This window comes from Pongo abelii, chromosome 5, assembly GCF_028885655.2.
Source record: "Pongo abelii isolate AG06213 chromosome 5, NHGRI_mPonAbe1-v2.0_pri, whole genome shotgun sequence".
Taxonomy (NCBI): domain Eukaryota; kingdom Metazoa; phylum Chordata; class Mammalia; order Primates; family Hominidae; genus Pongo; species Pongo abelii.
Window position 1 is genome coordinate 26,267,430 of NC_071990.2, and position 12,534 is coordinate 26,279,963.

The window sequence follows — 12,534 nt, forward strand, 5'->3', positions numbered from 1 at the left end:
ATGTATGTATATGAATGTGTGCGAATAATTATTTCCTAATTGAATTTTTTTTTTTTAAATCATCTTCAGGTACACGCAGTGCCGTACTCCATTAAACAGCAGGCACGGTGTCTAGGGTCCTCAGTTCTTTTGGAGGCTCATGAAAATATCTTAATTTCTTCTAAAGTCAGAAGGAAAAAAAATGAATAAGTCGAAGATGTTATATATTAATCTTCATATGACTTTAATTTTTTTTTTTTTTTTTTTTTTTTTTTTGAGACGGAGTCTCGCTCTGTCCCCCAGGCTGGAGTACAGTGGCGCAATCTCGGCTCACTGCAAGCTCTGCCTCCCGGGTTCACGCCATTCTCCTGCCTCAGCCTCCCGAGTAGCTGGGACTACAGGCGCCGGCCACCACGCCCGGCTAATTTTTTTTGTATTTTTTAGTAGAGACGGGGTTTCACCGTGTTAGCCAGGATGGTCTCGATCTCCTGAACTCGTGATCCGCCCGCCTCGGCCTCCCAAAGTGCTGGGATTACACGCTTGAGCCACCGTGCCCAGCCGGACTTTAATATTTTAATAAAGGAAGGTGTCCAGGAAGGCAGAAACACCTAAGGTGCAAGAAAGACAATGCAGCCATTGTTGTACATAGCTGACAACCCTTACGAGTTATTTTTATTTCTTTTTTTTTTTTTCACATTTCTAAGTGATTTCCAGATACTAATGTCAGCCCCAAGACATACCTATGCAATGTTATCCCACTTTTTTTTTTTTTTTTTTTTTTTTTTTTTTTGAGATGGAGTCTCCCTCTGTTGCCCAGTCTGGAGTGCAGTGGCGCGATCTCACCTCACTGCAACTTCCACCTCTCGGGTTCAAGCGATTCTCCTGCCTCAGCCTCCTAAATAGCTGGGATCACAGGCGCGCTCCACCATGCCCAGCTAATTTCTGTATTTTTAGTAGAGACAGGGTTTCACCATGTTGGTTAGGCTGGTCTGGAACTCCTGACCTTGTGATCTGCCTGCCTCGGCCTCCCAGAGTGCTGGGATTACAGGCGTGAGCCACCACGCTCAGCCTGTTATCCCACTTTTACCCATGAGTATATACCAAGTGAAGCTTAAAATAACTTGTCCAATTTCCTACACCTAATAGAGAGCTTTCTGACCTAGGCAGGTTAGCTCCAGGGTCCCTTCTGTACACTACAAATATTATCTCTTGGTAACTCTAAGGAATTAATTTAACAACATGTAAAAACAAAACCTTGCATTTCACATGATCAATGAGATTTCCACTGTTCTCTGCTAATAATAGTACTGCACATAAACATAGTACAGTATATACGTGTTTCTTTTTTTTTTTTTTTTTTTTTTGGTACTCTCCCCATATCACACTATACGCCCACTCAACTACCACTTCTCTGGTCTTCAGGGATGCTTCTCTCTTCATCTTGCTTCAGCACCCCGATACCATGTATGGAGATGAAGTCTCCATTCTCTGTATTGAAAACACTCACCAACTTGAGTCAACCAGATTCCTATAGCAAACAGTGTGAGTTGAGTTTAGAATCAGAGAAATATTTTATCATTATTCACCCTCTCTAACTCCTTCGTTCCCAGGAATACAGAGTTAAAGCATCCAGTAAAGAGCTGTCTGTAGGCAATTAGAATATGTCAGCAAAGAGGCTCTCAGAAAACTCCATAAATGCTTCACTCTGTTCTACTCACCTGCTGTTTATACCTAGACCAAATGCCACACTATTTTAATTACTGTAGGTTTATATGTCTTCATATATAGTACTAAGTCAAGGCCCATCACTCTCTGTTCTTTCTTTTCCTTTTTTTCTTTTTCTTTTTTTTTTTTGAGAATCATCTTGACTATTTGCATTCATTGATATGAATTTTACATTGCTCTACAAAATATTCATTAGGGTTTGCTTGGCATTAAATTTTTCAATAGTTTAGAAAACTATCCTTTTAGGATAGTTTAGAATATATGAACATTTTAGTATATTGAATCATCACAAAACAAACAGTACACTATAAAACTGCCTCTTTTTAAAATGGATCTTGTTTTATGTACTTCAATGATATTTCATAATTTTTATCATATACATCTGGAATATTTATTCTTGGATTTAGAATCTGTGGTAGTGTTGTGATGTCTGGCTTTTCTATAACATCTTGATTTCAGATAGGTAATTGCTAGTGTATAAAAACGCCATGAATTTTTGTATGGTACTCTTATGCCCACTAATTCCAATTCTTTTATTAATTTTTTTATTTTTTTTAACTGAGCCTCGCTCTGTTGCCCAGGCTGGAATGCAGTGGCTGGATCTCGGCTCACAGCAATCTCTGCTACCCAGGTTCAAGCGATTCTTCGGTCTCAGCCTCCCGAGTAGCTGAAACTACAGGCACATGCCACCAAACCTAGCTAACTTTTTGTATTTTTAGTAGAGACGAGATTTTACTGTGTTAGCCAGGATGGTCTCGATCTCCTGACCTCGTGATCCGCCCGCCTCGGCCTCCCAAAAGTGCTGGGATTACAGGCGCGAGCCACCACGCCTGGCCTATGCCCACTAATTCCAATTCTTATTTGATCTAATTGTTTATAGATTCTTGTGAACTTTTACCTTGATAATTATGTTATTTTCAAAGATAATCATTTTTTCCTATTGAATCCTTGCTCTTCTGACTGCCTGTTCCTATCTCATGGTATTGGCCAAACCCTGTGATGCCATGTTGAATAGGACTACTTTCACACCACACTTGTCTTCCTTCCGCCTCTATGGGAATCCTTCCAAAAATGGCACCATTAAGTGTTATACTCGCTGTAGCTCCTCCTTATGAAGTTCTCTTCTCGTTGTAGTCTGTTAAGTGTTTATGATGAAAGAATGTTATATTTTGTTAAATGCTTTCTCAGGATCTTTGGAGATGATCATGTTTTTTTCTTTATTAATCTCTCTTATTTTATTTTATTTTGAGATGGAATCTCACTCTGTCTCCCAGGCTGGAGTGCAGTGCCCTGATCTAAGCTCATTACAACCTCCACCTCCCAGGTTGAAGCGATTCTTCTGCCTCAATTTCCCAAGTAACAGGGACTACAGGTGCACGCCACCACGTCTGGCTAATTTTTGTATTATCAGTAGAAGACAGGGGTTCCTGCCATTGGCCAGGCTGGCCTTGAACTCCTGACATTAAGTGATCCACCTGCCTCGGCCTCCTAAAGTGCTAGGAATACAGGCGTGAGCCACCGCTCTGGGCCTTCCTTTATTAATTTCTTAAACTGGCAGATTTAGAATACTAAACTTCCTTCTATTCTTAGAATAAACCCTATATAATCGGCTATTTATTTAAATAACATGGTCTCTGCAATTTCTCCTGGTTTCCATTTTTTCTCATAATAGGCATTTTTTTCTAAAAAACAAAAACGAATGTTCATTAGTGAGACAAAACTATAATTTTGTTTTTTTCTTCTTTCTCTCTTCCTTCCTTTTTAAAATTTGTATTCTCCTCCAGTTTTGCTAATAATGTTATACAATTTTAAAAGAAAAAAGTGAGTAGGAGAGCTATTTTTCTATAGTAACAGATTCTGTGAAATAGGTATCATGCCAAGTGAGGTGGCACGTCCCTGTAGTCCCAGCTACTCAGGAGGTGAAGCAGAAGGACCACTTGAGCCCAGGAGTTGGAGACTGTAGGGTGCTGCCATCATGCCTGTGTATAGCTACTGCGCTACAGCCTAGGCAATGTAGTGAGAACCATCTCAGAAAAAAAAATAAAAAAAGAGATAATCTATTCCTCATAAATTCACTAAAACTTGGAAAATCCGACCGGACTTGGCAGCATTTGGGTGGAAGGACATAGAAAATATTTTCTTAACTGCCTACCTTATTTTCATAATCATAATTTGTTTACTCAGCTTGTCTATTAATTTTCTTCTTTTTCTTGAAAATTATTTTCCACTGAGTTTAATTTTTTGTAAAAGTTACACAGCATTCTCTTGTCATTCTTTATATCTCCCTTTTTGTAGTTATGTTCCTTAATTTCTATAACTTTCTAAAACCAGGGTTAATTTTTTTTGAAATTGTCCAACGTGTGCTTTGAAAAAAGGGATGTTTTCTGTGTCAAATGAAGGTAATCGTAGATCAAATTTGCTTATTGTCTTGTTCAAATCCTAGAAAACCATTAACATTTTTCTTTGCTTGTAATGAGTATCTAAGACTCATACAGAATATTGAAAGTTTACCCTACAATTGTAAATTTGAAATTCTCCTAATTCTGTCAGTTATTTATTGACGTAGTAGTGGTTCTGTAGTCAAGTGCATATAAGGTTTTGAATGTTACATCCTATTTTTGGATTTTTATTTTATCATTATGGAGTGTAGCAAAGTTCTATTTTGTTCTTTTTCAAATGTACTTGGTTTTGATTATCCCTTGGTCCTTGATTGTTTTATTATTCTATTTTTTATTTCATTAAACTTTCAGTAAATAATGATTTTTATAGTCTGTATCTAATCATTTCAATATCTGAAATCCTTTGTTTGCCTAGGTATCTAGGAGGAAATAGAAGGCTCTTTGCTTATAAGCCAAACTCTCCATAGTGTCTGTTTTTCTTCGATTTTGTGACATTTGTTATGAACTTATATTTAAACATCCTAAGTTCCTGACAGAGTGTCTGGCATATAATAGGTGTTCAATAAATGATTGCTCCATAAATAGATTATGTGTGTAGATGTAGAGAACTTGGGCTCAAGATGCTTTCCTCCTGTAGGGGTTTGTTTTGTCTTCATTAGGCACAAGGGGGCACTATAAGCCTGAGTCAGTTTAATTTCAGGACTTCTTCATTGGAACTCAAGACTTCATTTATACTTAGGGTTAAATCTTTGGGGCCAATTTTCTCCATCCACCTCCTCAGAGTCAGAGTCCTGTAGAGACAAACAAGGTTTTATCCCAGGGATGTTTACGAGTTTTTTTCTTCTTTTTTCCTTTTTTTTCCTCCAGACTACCCCTTTTTCAAACCATGCTGGCTTTATGCTATGTGTCTTCACTTTTGTTTAAGAGCCTAGAATTCTATTCCCCAAGGGGCAGACTTTTAATTCCCAGAGCTCATAATCCTAATTAATGGTATTTGCCCCCAGAGAACCAAAGATGTCCTATTTGTCACCCTAGTTTCAGCTTCTAAATTTTATTGTTCTGGATGGTTTCTGGGAATTTCCCTCGTGGGTTTTTTTTTGCTTTTTTTTTCTTTGGGATGTGTATGTGTTTGACAAAAGAGTCTTGCACTGTCGCCCAGGCTGGACTGCAGTGGCATGATCTCGGCTCACTGCAACCTCCACTTCCCAGGTTCAAGCAATTCTCCTGCCTCAGCCTCCTGGGTAGCTCAGATTACAGGCATGCACCACCACGCCCAGCTAATTTTTGTATTTTTAGTAGAGATGGGGTTTCACCATGTTGGCCAAGCTGGTCTCCAACTCCTGACCTCAAGTGATTCACCCGCCTTGACTTCCCAAAGTTCTGGGATTACAGGCATGAGCTACTGTGCCCGGCCCCTTGTGTTTTTTTGGTTAATTGAGTAACTAAGTACTAGTTTGTCGGTTGTAGTTTCTCTAGTTCATAGGTGTATTGCTTCAATAGAGTTTTCCAGAATATTTTCTTTTCCACATTGCAAATAAGAGTCCTTACAGTGTCCCTCTCTATCCATATGAACACCTTTGCTTTAATATTTTCTCTGATATTAATATTGCTAAACTAGCACTGTCTTGGTAAACATTTATTTTCCAGGGATATTTGTCCCTCTTCTTCTTTATTATTATTATTATTATTATTATTATTATTATTATTATTATTATTATCTTTTTAAATCCACGCATGATTTGTTTTCAGGCCCAAATAAGAGGAGTACTCTCTAAGGCACATTATTACATATATTCTTTGCTTCAATTAAAAAAAAATCATAAAAAGATAAAATACTGTTCATGTTCAAAAACTGACATTTACTTTTTTTTTTAGAAAGGCAAAATAAAACTTATAAAAATTCCATGAAATTGCAACCATATAGCAAAATACCTTGGATATATTCCATTTAATTTAATATCTTGCATCATTTTTGAGTTTTGTTGTACGTAAACCTGAAAAAAAATCACTGTTCTTGGAGCTGGAGAGAACTTTTATGGGAAAAATTTCTATCAGAGAAATCTACTTATTTGTAAGCATACTAGCCAATTTTGTTTTTAAAGTAATGATCCTGTGGTCCAGGTAACACCCTTCAGCTCATCATCAAGTGATTACTACCTCAGAAGAGTTAAGAGCAATTGGGATTCCGGAAATATGACTAGACAGGCAATTTTCATGATATCCAACATATATTGCTTTAAATAATATATGTCAGTAATTTCTGATTACATTAAAATAAAACCAAATGTATTTAATCTTTTACATTTTTATTTTTTTAAACATCTCACCCAGTGAGATTTAAATGATATGTCATTGATTGCAACTGATAATATTGATATTATTTTTCATTTTAATTTTGCCTATTTTTTAGGCAGTGTTCAATGGCCTATTGACCTTTATCTGAGCTCTGTGATTAAAAAAAAAAAAAAAAAACAGCAATGGTTAACAAAATCCTCCCCATCTTCTTTTGTTCCAAAAATGGCTTACTGCAAAAACCACCCTTCATCATATGTGATTTAAATAAGACTCATGGGTCAGGCATGGTGGCTCACACCTGTAATCCCAGCACCTTGGGAGGCCAAGGTGGGCAGATCATCTGAGGTGAGCAATTTGAGAGCAGCCTGGCTAGCATGGTGAAACCTCATCTCTACTAAAATATAAAAATTAGCCAGGCATGGTGGCATAAGCATGTAACTCCAGTTACTGAGGAGGCTGAAGCACAAGAATTGCTTGAATACAGGAGGCAGAGGTTGCAGTGAACTGAGATCAAGCTACTGCAGGCGTGTGCCACCACGCCCACAAAGGGAAGGGAAGGGGAAGGGATGGGAGGGCAGGGCAGGGCAGGGAAGGGAACTCGGAAGCTGAAAAAAAAATATTACCTAGTGAGAAATAGGAAATGGAAAATGGTTCTCTCCATCCAGATATTTTTATGGTCGGTATTTATGATGGTAAGGGACAATTATTCAAACCTTGCAAAGACATTAAGGGTTGAGGGATGGCAGGGTGGCCTGCCATTTTTCTATGCCAGGAGTCAGCCTTGAGCTCTAGATCCGTAGATGTATCTTCACCCTGAGCAGCTCTATGTGAATGTCTCAACCAGCCTCTCACCTTGTTACATATATACTAGAGAAATGTGTGTACATCTACACCAGGAAACATGTGCAAGAAAGTTCACAGAAGTAATGACCTCGAAAGTCCCAGATAGACACAATATGAAGGTCTGTTATAATAAATTGAGTCAACCAGTGTTACTATATATTTAGCTATTTAAAATAATGAAATGATGGTACTGGAGTAACATATATGAACATGAATGAATCTCAAAAACATTGGTTTGGATAAAAAAATCATAAAATTATATACAGCTTGTGATTCCATTTATGTGAAGATAAAAATAGGCAAAATGAAATGACTTACAATTTATGGATCCATTCTTCGATATTTAAACCAAGAAAAACCAAAAAACGAACAAAAACAAAAATAAGATTGATTAAGACAAAATGTAGGGCCAGGCTTGGTGTCTGACACCTATAATTTCAGTGACTGGGGAGGCTAAGATGGGAGGATGCCTGGGCAATATAGTGAGATCCCCTTCTCTAAAAAAAAATTTTTTTTTTTTCTTGAGACAGGGTCTCACTCTGTCTCCCAGGTAGAAGTGCAGAAGCACACAATCTTGGCTCACTGCAACCTCCACCTCCCGGGTTCAAGCAATTCTCCTTCCTCAACCTCCCAAGTGGCTGGGATTGCAGGCATGTGTCACCACGCTGGGCTAATCTTGGTATTTTTAGTAGAGACAGTGTATCACCATATTTGCTAGGCTGTTCTCGAACTCCTGGCCTCAAGCGATCCACCCGCCTTGGCCTCCCAAAGTGCTGGGATTACAGGCGTGAGCCAACGTGTCTGGCCAAAAAAATTTTTAAATAAAAAACATATATATAGGAGAGTTATACAAGGACTGGTTAATTACTAATGACATTCTAGTTTTTTTTTTTTTTTTTTTTTGAGACATAGCCTCACTCTGTGGCCCAGGCTGGAGTCCAATGGCGCAATCTCAGCTCAATGCAGCCTCCATCTCCCAGGTTCAAGCGATTCTCCCTGCCTCAGCCAACCAAGTAGCTGGATTATAGGTGTGTGCCACCATGCCCAGCTAATTTTTGTATTTTTAATAGGGACGGGGTTTCACCATGTTGATCAGGCTGGTCTCGAACTCCTGACCTCAGATGATCCACCTGCGTTGGCCTCCAAAAGTGCTGGGAATTATAGGCATGAGCCACTGCACCCGGCCCAACATTCTAGTTCTTAAACTGCCCTGTATTTTGATGATGTATTCGTGTACTCTGTGAAAAGTGAGATATACTGTTCTTAAGATTGTGTGAGTGATCGCTGTTCGCCTAGCTCGAAGTTCTTCCTGTCTCTCCCACTGAATTGGGGAGAGTTATACAGGGCCTAGTTAATTACTAATGCCATTTTAGTTCTTAAACTGGGTTTTTAAGTACCAACCATTTGTTTTACAATTCTTGTTTATGTTGCATATACCCTTTTGTACAGATACAATATTTACTATAAAAATGTTTAAAACTCTCCTGAGATCTCAATCAGAGACAGGAAATCTCAATGCCACTCTACAGTTATTGTCATTTTTTAAATTTCCCCTATCTTTTTTCTTACTTATGTGCCACATCACCATTTTTATTCATATGGATATAAAAGTGCAGAAATTTTAGTCTTTAGCAGGAATTTCAAAAATCACAAATGGCAATGTTACCTGCCTCATTCAAATGATTTAAGGGTCTCAATCCAATCTTGTCAGTTGAATATCTGATATGTGTAGTTTGGATGTAGTTAAGGGCCTTCATCTGCACTTTTCTTTCTGTTTCTTCTTGCAGTTGCAGATTGTTATCACTGGACTCCTCTCCCTCTAGTTTTCTTTGTGCATGTTCATTTTGTGTCTCTCCAACATATTAGTTCATCCTCTTTAGGTGAATTTCTTTCTCTTTTTATCCTACTCTTCATGTCTGTCTCTCCTTCCATTGTGTCTGTTTCTTTTTTTCTCTCCCTCTGCCACTTTTCCCTTAATACGGTTTAAATTTTCTCTCATTTGTCTTTCTCCTTTTTCTCTACTGACTAGATATACCATCAGAGGTTTTTTTTTTTCATTTCCAACAACCTCTTTCAGTCATTGAAGAAATGCTTCATTTTTCCATTCTTTTAACATAAGAAGAACAAGAAGCATTTTTCTCTTTTTGCAACACAGCCCACCAAGCTAGGTGAAGATGTTTTCTAACCGACTAGATCCAAGCCAGACTGCCTAAATCATCATTCTGGTTACACCTAGTATAAGCGATGGGGTTTGGGGCAGGATGCCGCAACTTGGGTACTGTAATTTCTCTTTTTGTTAAATGAGAAAAAAAGTAATATCACATATTTTTATTTTTTATTTTTTTGAGACGGAGTCTTGCTGTTGCTCTGTCACCCAGGCTGGAGTGCAATGGTGGGGCCTCGGCTCACCGCAACCTCTGCCTCCCAGGATCTCCCTCAGCCTCCCAAGTAGCTGAGACTACAGGCATGCGCCACCACGCCCGGCTAATTTTTGTATTTTCAGCAGCGACGGGGTTCCACTATATTGGCCAGGCTGGTCTCAAACTCCTGACCTCGTGATCCGCATGCCTCGGCCTCCCAAAGTGTTGGGATTACAGGCATGAGACACCACGCCAGACCTTTATTTTTTTTCTCTCCCTCTTTGAGACGGAGTCTCGCTCTGTTGCCCAGGCTGGAGTGCAGTGCCGATCTCGGCACACTGCAAGCTCCGCCTCCCAGGTTCACGCCATTCTCCTGCCTCAGTCTTCTGAGTAGCTGGGACTACAGGCGCCCGCCACGACGCCCAGCTAATTTTTTTGTATTTTTAGTAGAGACAGGGTTTCACCGTGTTAGCCAGGATGGTCTCGATCTCCTGACCTTGTGATCTGCCCGCCTCGGCCTCCCAAAGTGCTGGGATTACAGGCGTGAGCCACCGCGCCCGGCCCCCCCTTTTTTTTTTTTTTTTAGAAGGAGTTTTGCTCTGGTTGCCCAGGCTGGAGTACAATGGTGCAATCTCAGCTCACTGCAACCCCCACCTCCCGGGTTCAAGCGATTCTCCTGCCTCAGCCTCCCAAGTAGCTGGGATGACAGGCATGAGCCACCCTACTCAGCTAAGTTTTTGTATTTAGCAGAGACGGGGTTTCACCATGTTGGTCAAGCTGGTCTCGAACTCCGGCCCTCAGGTGATCCACCCGCCTCGGCCTCCCAAAGTGCTGGGATTACAGGCGTGCGCCACTGCACCCGGCCCAAGATTTTTTGATTAAATAAATACAAATAAAGCACATTAGCTATTATTCTGAACACTGCTACATTAGCTACATTGAAAATTAAAAAAAAAAAGATGTTAAACAGATATTAAGGTTTTCCCGTCATCACTGAAGTGAGAAAAACAAATTATTTTGTGAAACAAAGAAAAGACAATAAATTCAGAGTACACTTTTGTTAGATGCTAACCCACAGAGCGGAATACTTTATGCGCAGCACCTTCATTCCTGGAGACTTAGATCCCAGGAAGTGGGAATGGTGGCAGGAGAGGAGAGGGGCTAGGCGGCTGGGGAGCACGGGGTGAAGGAGCGGCGGCTTAAAAAAGACAGTCAAATTTAGGAAGAACAGTTTCTTAAACTGAAGTTAGCTAAGCAGCGGGCTTTAGCCAAAGATAATAATAATAACTTGAAAGTAAAGCTGTTTGTTAAATAGCAGGCTTTCATTTTAATTGTTTAAAAAACATTTTCACTAGTTAGACTGAATATTTATTTCTGATCCTCGCTGTAGGGCTAAACTAGCTGTGACTTGCGTTTCCATTAAGGACTGTAGCCATTTTGGCTAAGACATTCTTTCCTGTCTCAGCTCTCTTCAAGAGATGCTATTTACTTTTTTGTTGTTGTTGTTGTTTTCTCCGGAGCTTTATTGCCTGCCCTTTATTTTCACGATGTGTTTGTGCCTTCTGTAAAAAGTGGGAATGTGTGGGATTGTGTGGGTTATCGCCGGTCGGGATTGTGTGGGTTATCGCCGGTCGCCTAGCTTGCCGTTCTTCAGGTCTCTGCTGCTGCTCCATAATCTACATCTGAATGTCAAGGCATAGCTTTTCCAGGAGCTTTTAAACCGACCTTTCAATTCGAAGACGTAACTGCGCCAGGAGCTTTGTCTCCCTGGCATTTAAGAGCATAGAGGAGAGCAACTTCTAGTTTTTAAAATAAGTAAACTAATCTGAATTGTTTGCAATGGTAGGAACTTGTTATATAAAATGTTAATTAGGTGGCCCGTGCTCGAAAACTGCTCTCAGGATATGACCAATGGGAGACTAGACCTAGGCTCCTTCATTTGCATGCAGACTTCACGACAAAATAACGAATCAGAGATGGAGAAACTAAATCTTCATTTACATAGTATTGTCTACAAATTCCGAGGATCAGGAGATGTAGATTTCATTTTCATTCCTACCTGCAGAACAACAAAGGTAGTATGCCTGAGCCAGCGAAATCCGCTCCCGCCCCGAAGAAGGGTTCCAAGAAGGCCGTGACCAAGGCGCAGAAGAAGGACGGCAAGAAACGCAAGCGCAGCCGCAAGGAGAGCTACTCCGTATACGTGTACAAGGTGCTGAAACAGGTCCACCCCGACACCGGCATCTCCTCCAAAGCCATGGGGATCATGAATTCCTTTGTCAACGACATCTTCGAGCGCATCGCGGGCGAGGCTTCCCGCCTGGCGCATTACAACAAGCGCTCGACCATCACCTCCAGGGAGATCCAGACCGCCGTGCGCCTGCTGCTTCCCGGGGAGCTGGCCAAGCACGCTGTGTCAGAGGGCACCAAGGCCGTCACCAAGTACACCAGCTCCAAGTAAACTTGGCCCTACAACTGCCTTAGTAAACCCAAAGGCTCTTTTCAGAGCCACTCACGTTTTCACAATTGGAGCTATATACTCATGTGAAGATACTAGAAACTCCTGCAACTGAAATAGGCATGTTTTTAAAACTTAAAATGGCACTGTCTGGGCTGGTGGCTTTATGAAACTCTGGTTTCCGTGTTTTATGAGGTATCACTCGATAGCACCTAAGAGGCAATAGTAATTTGATAGTTTTGCTCTATGAAGAGGAACTTCGTTTCTCAAGAGTCCTTAAAACTACAGGTTTTACCAAAGAAGCCCATATTATGGGGGGCTAGAGCGGGGGTGGGGAAGGAGGAGAGGAGACTGCTGCTCTCAAGTAGTTCTTAGTGTTGAATTTGCTTTTTTCCCTTTTTTCCTCAATTACTTCAAAAAGGTCTTAATTTGGATTTTTATTTTAGGTTCTAAAGGAAAAAATAAAACCCTCTTC

The 12,534-nt window shown here is 40.2% G+C and overlaps 1 protein-coding gene across 1 annotated transcript; it reads left to right on the forward strand.

Annotated features, from left to right (window-relative positions):
* The first annotated feature begins 10,668 nt into the window (after positions 1–10,668).
* LOC100439336 (histone H2B type 1-C/E/F/G/I) lies at positions 10,669–12,534 on the forward strand. The gene has a single exon (XM_009241494.4). It carries the CDS (start codon positions 11,682–11,684, stop codon positions 12,060–12,062), a length of 381 nt encoding a protein of 126 aa, XP_009239769.3. The 5' UTR covers positions 10,669–11,681; the 3' UTR covers positions 12,063–12,534.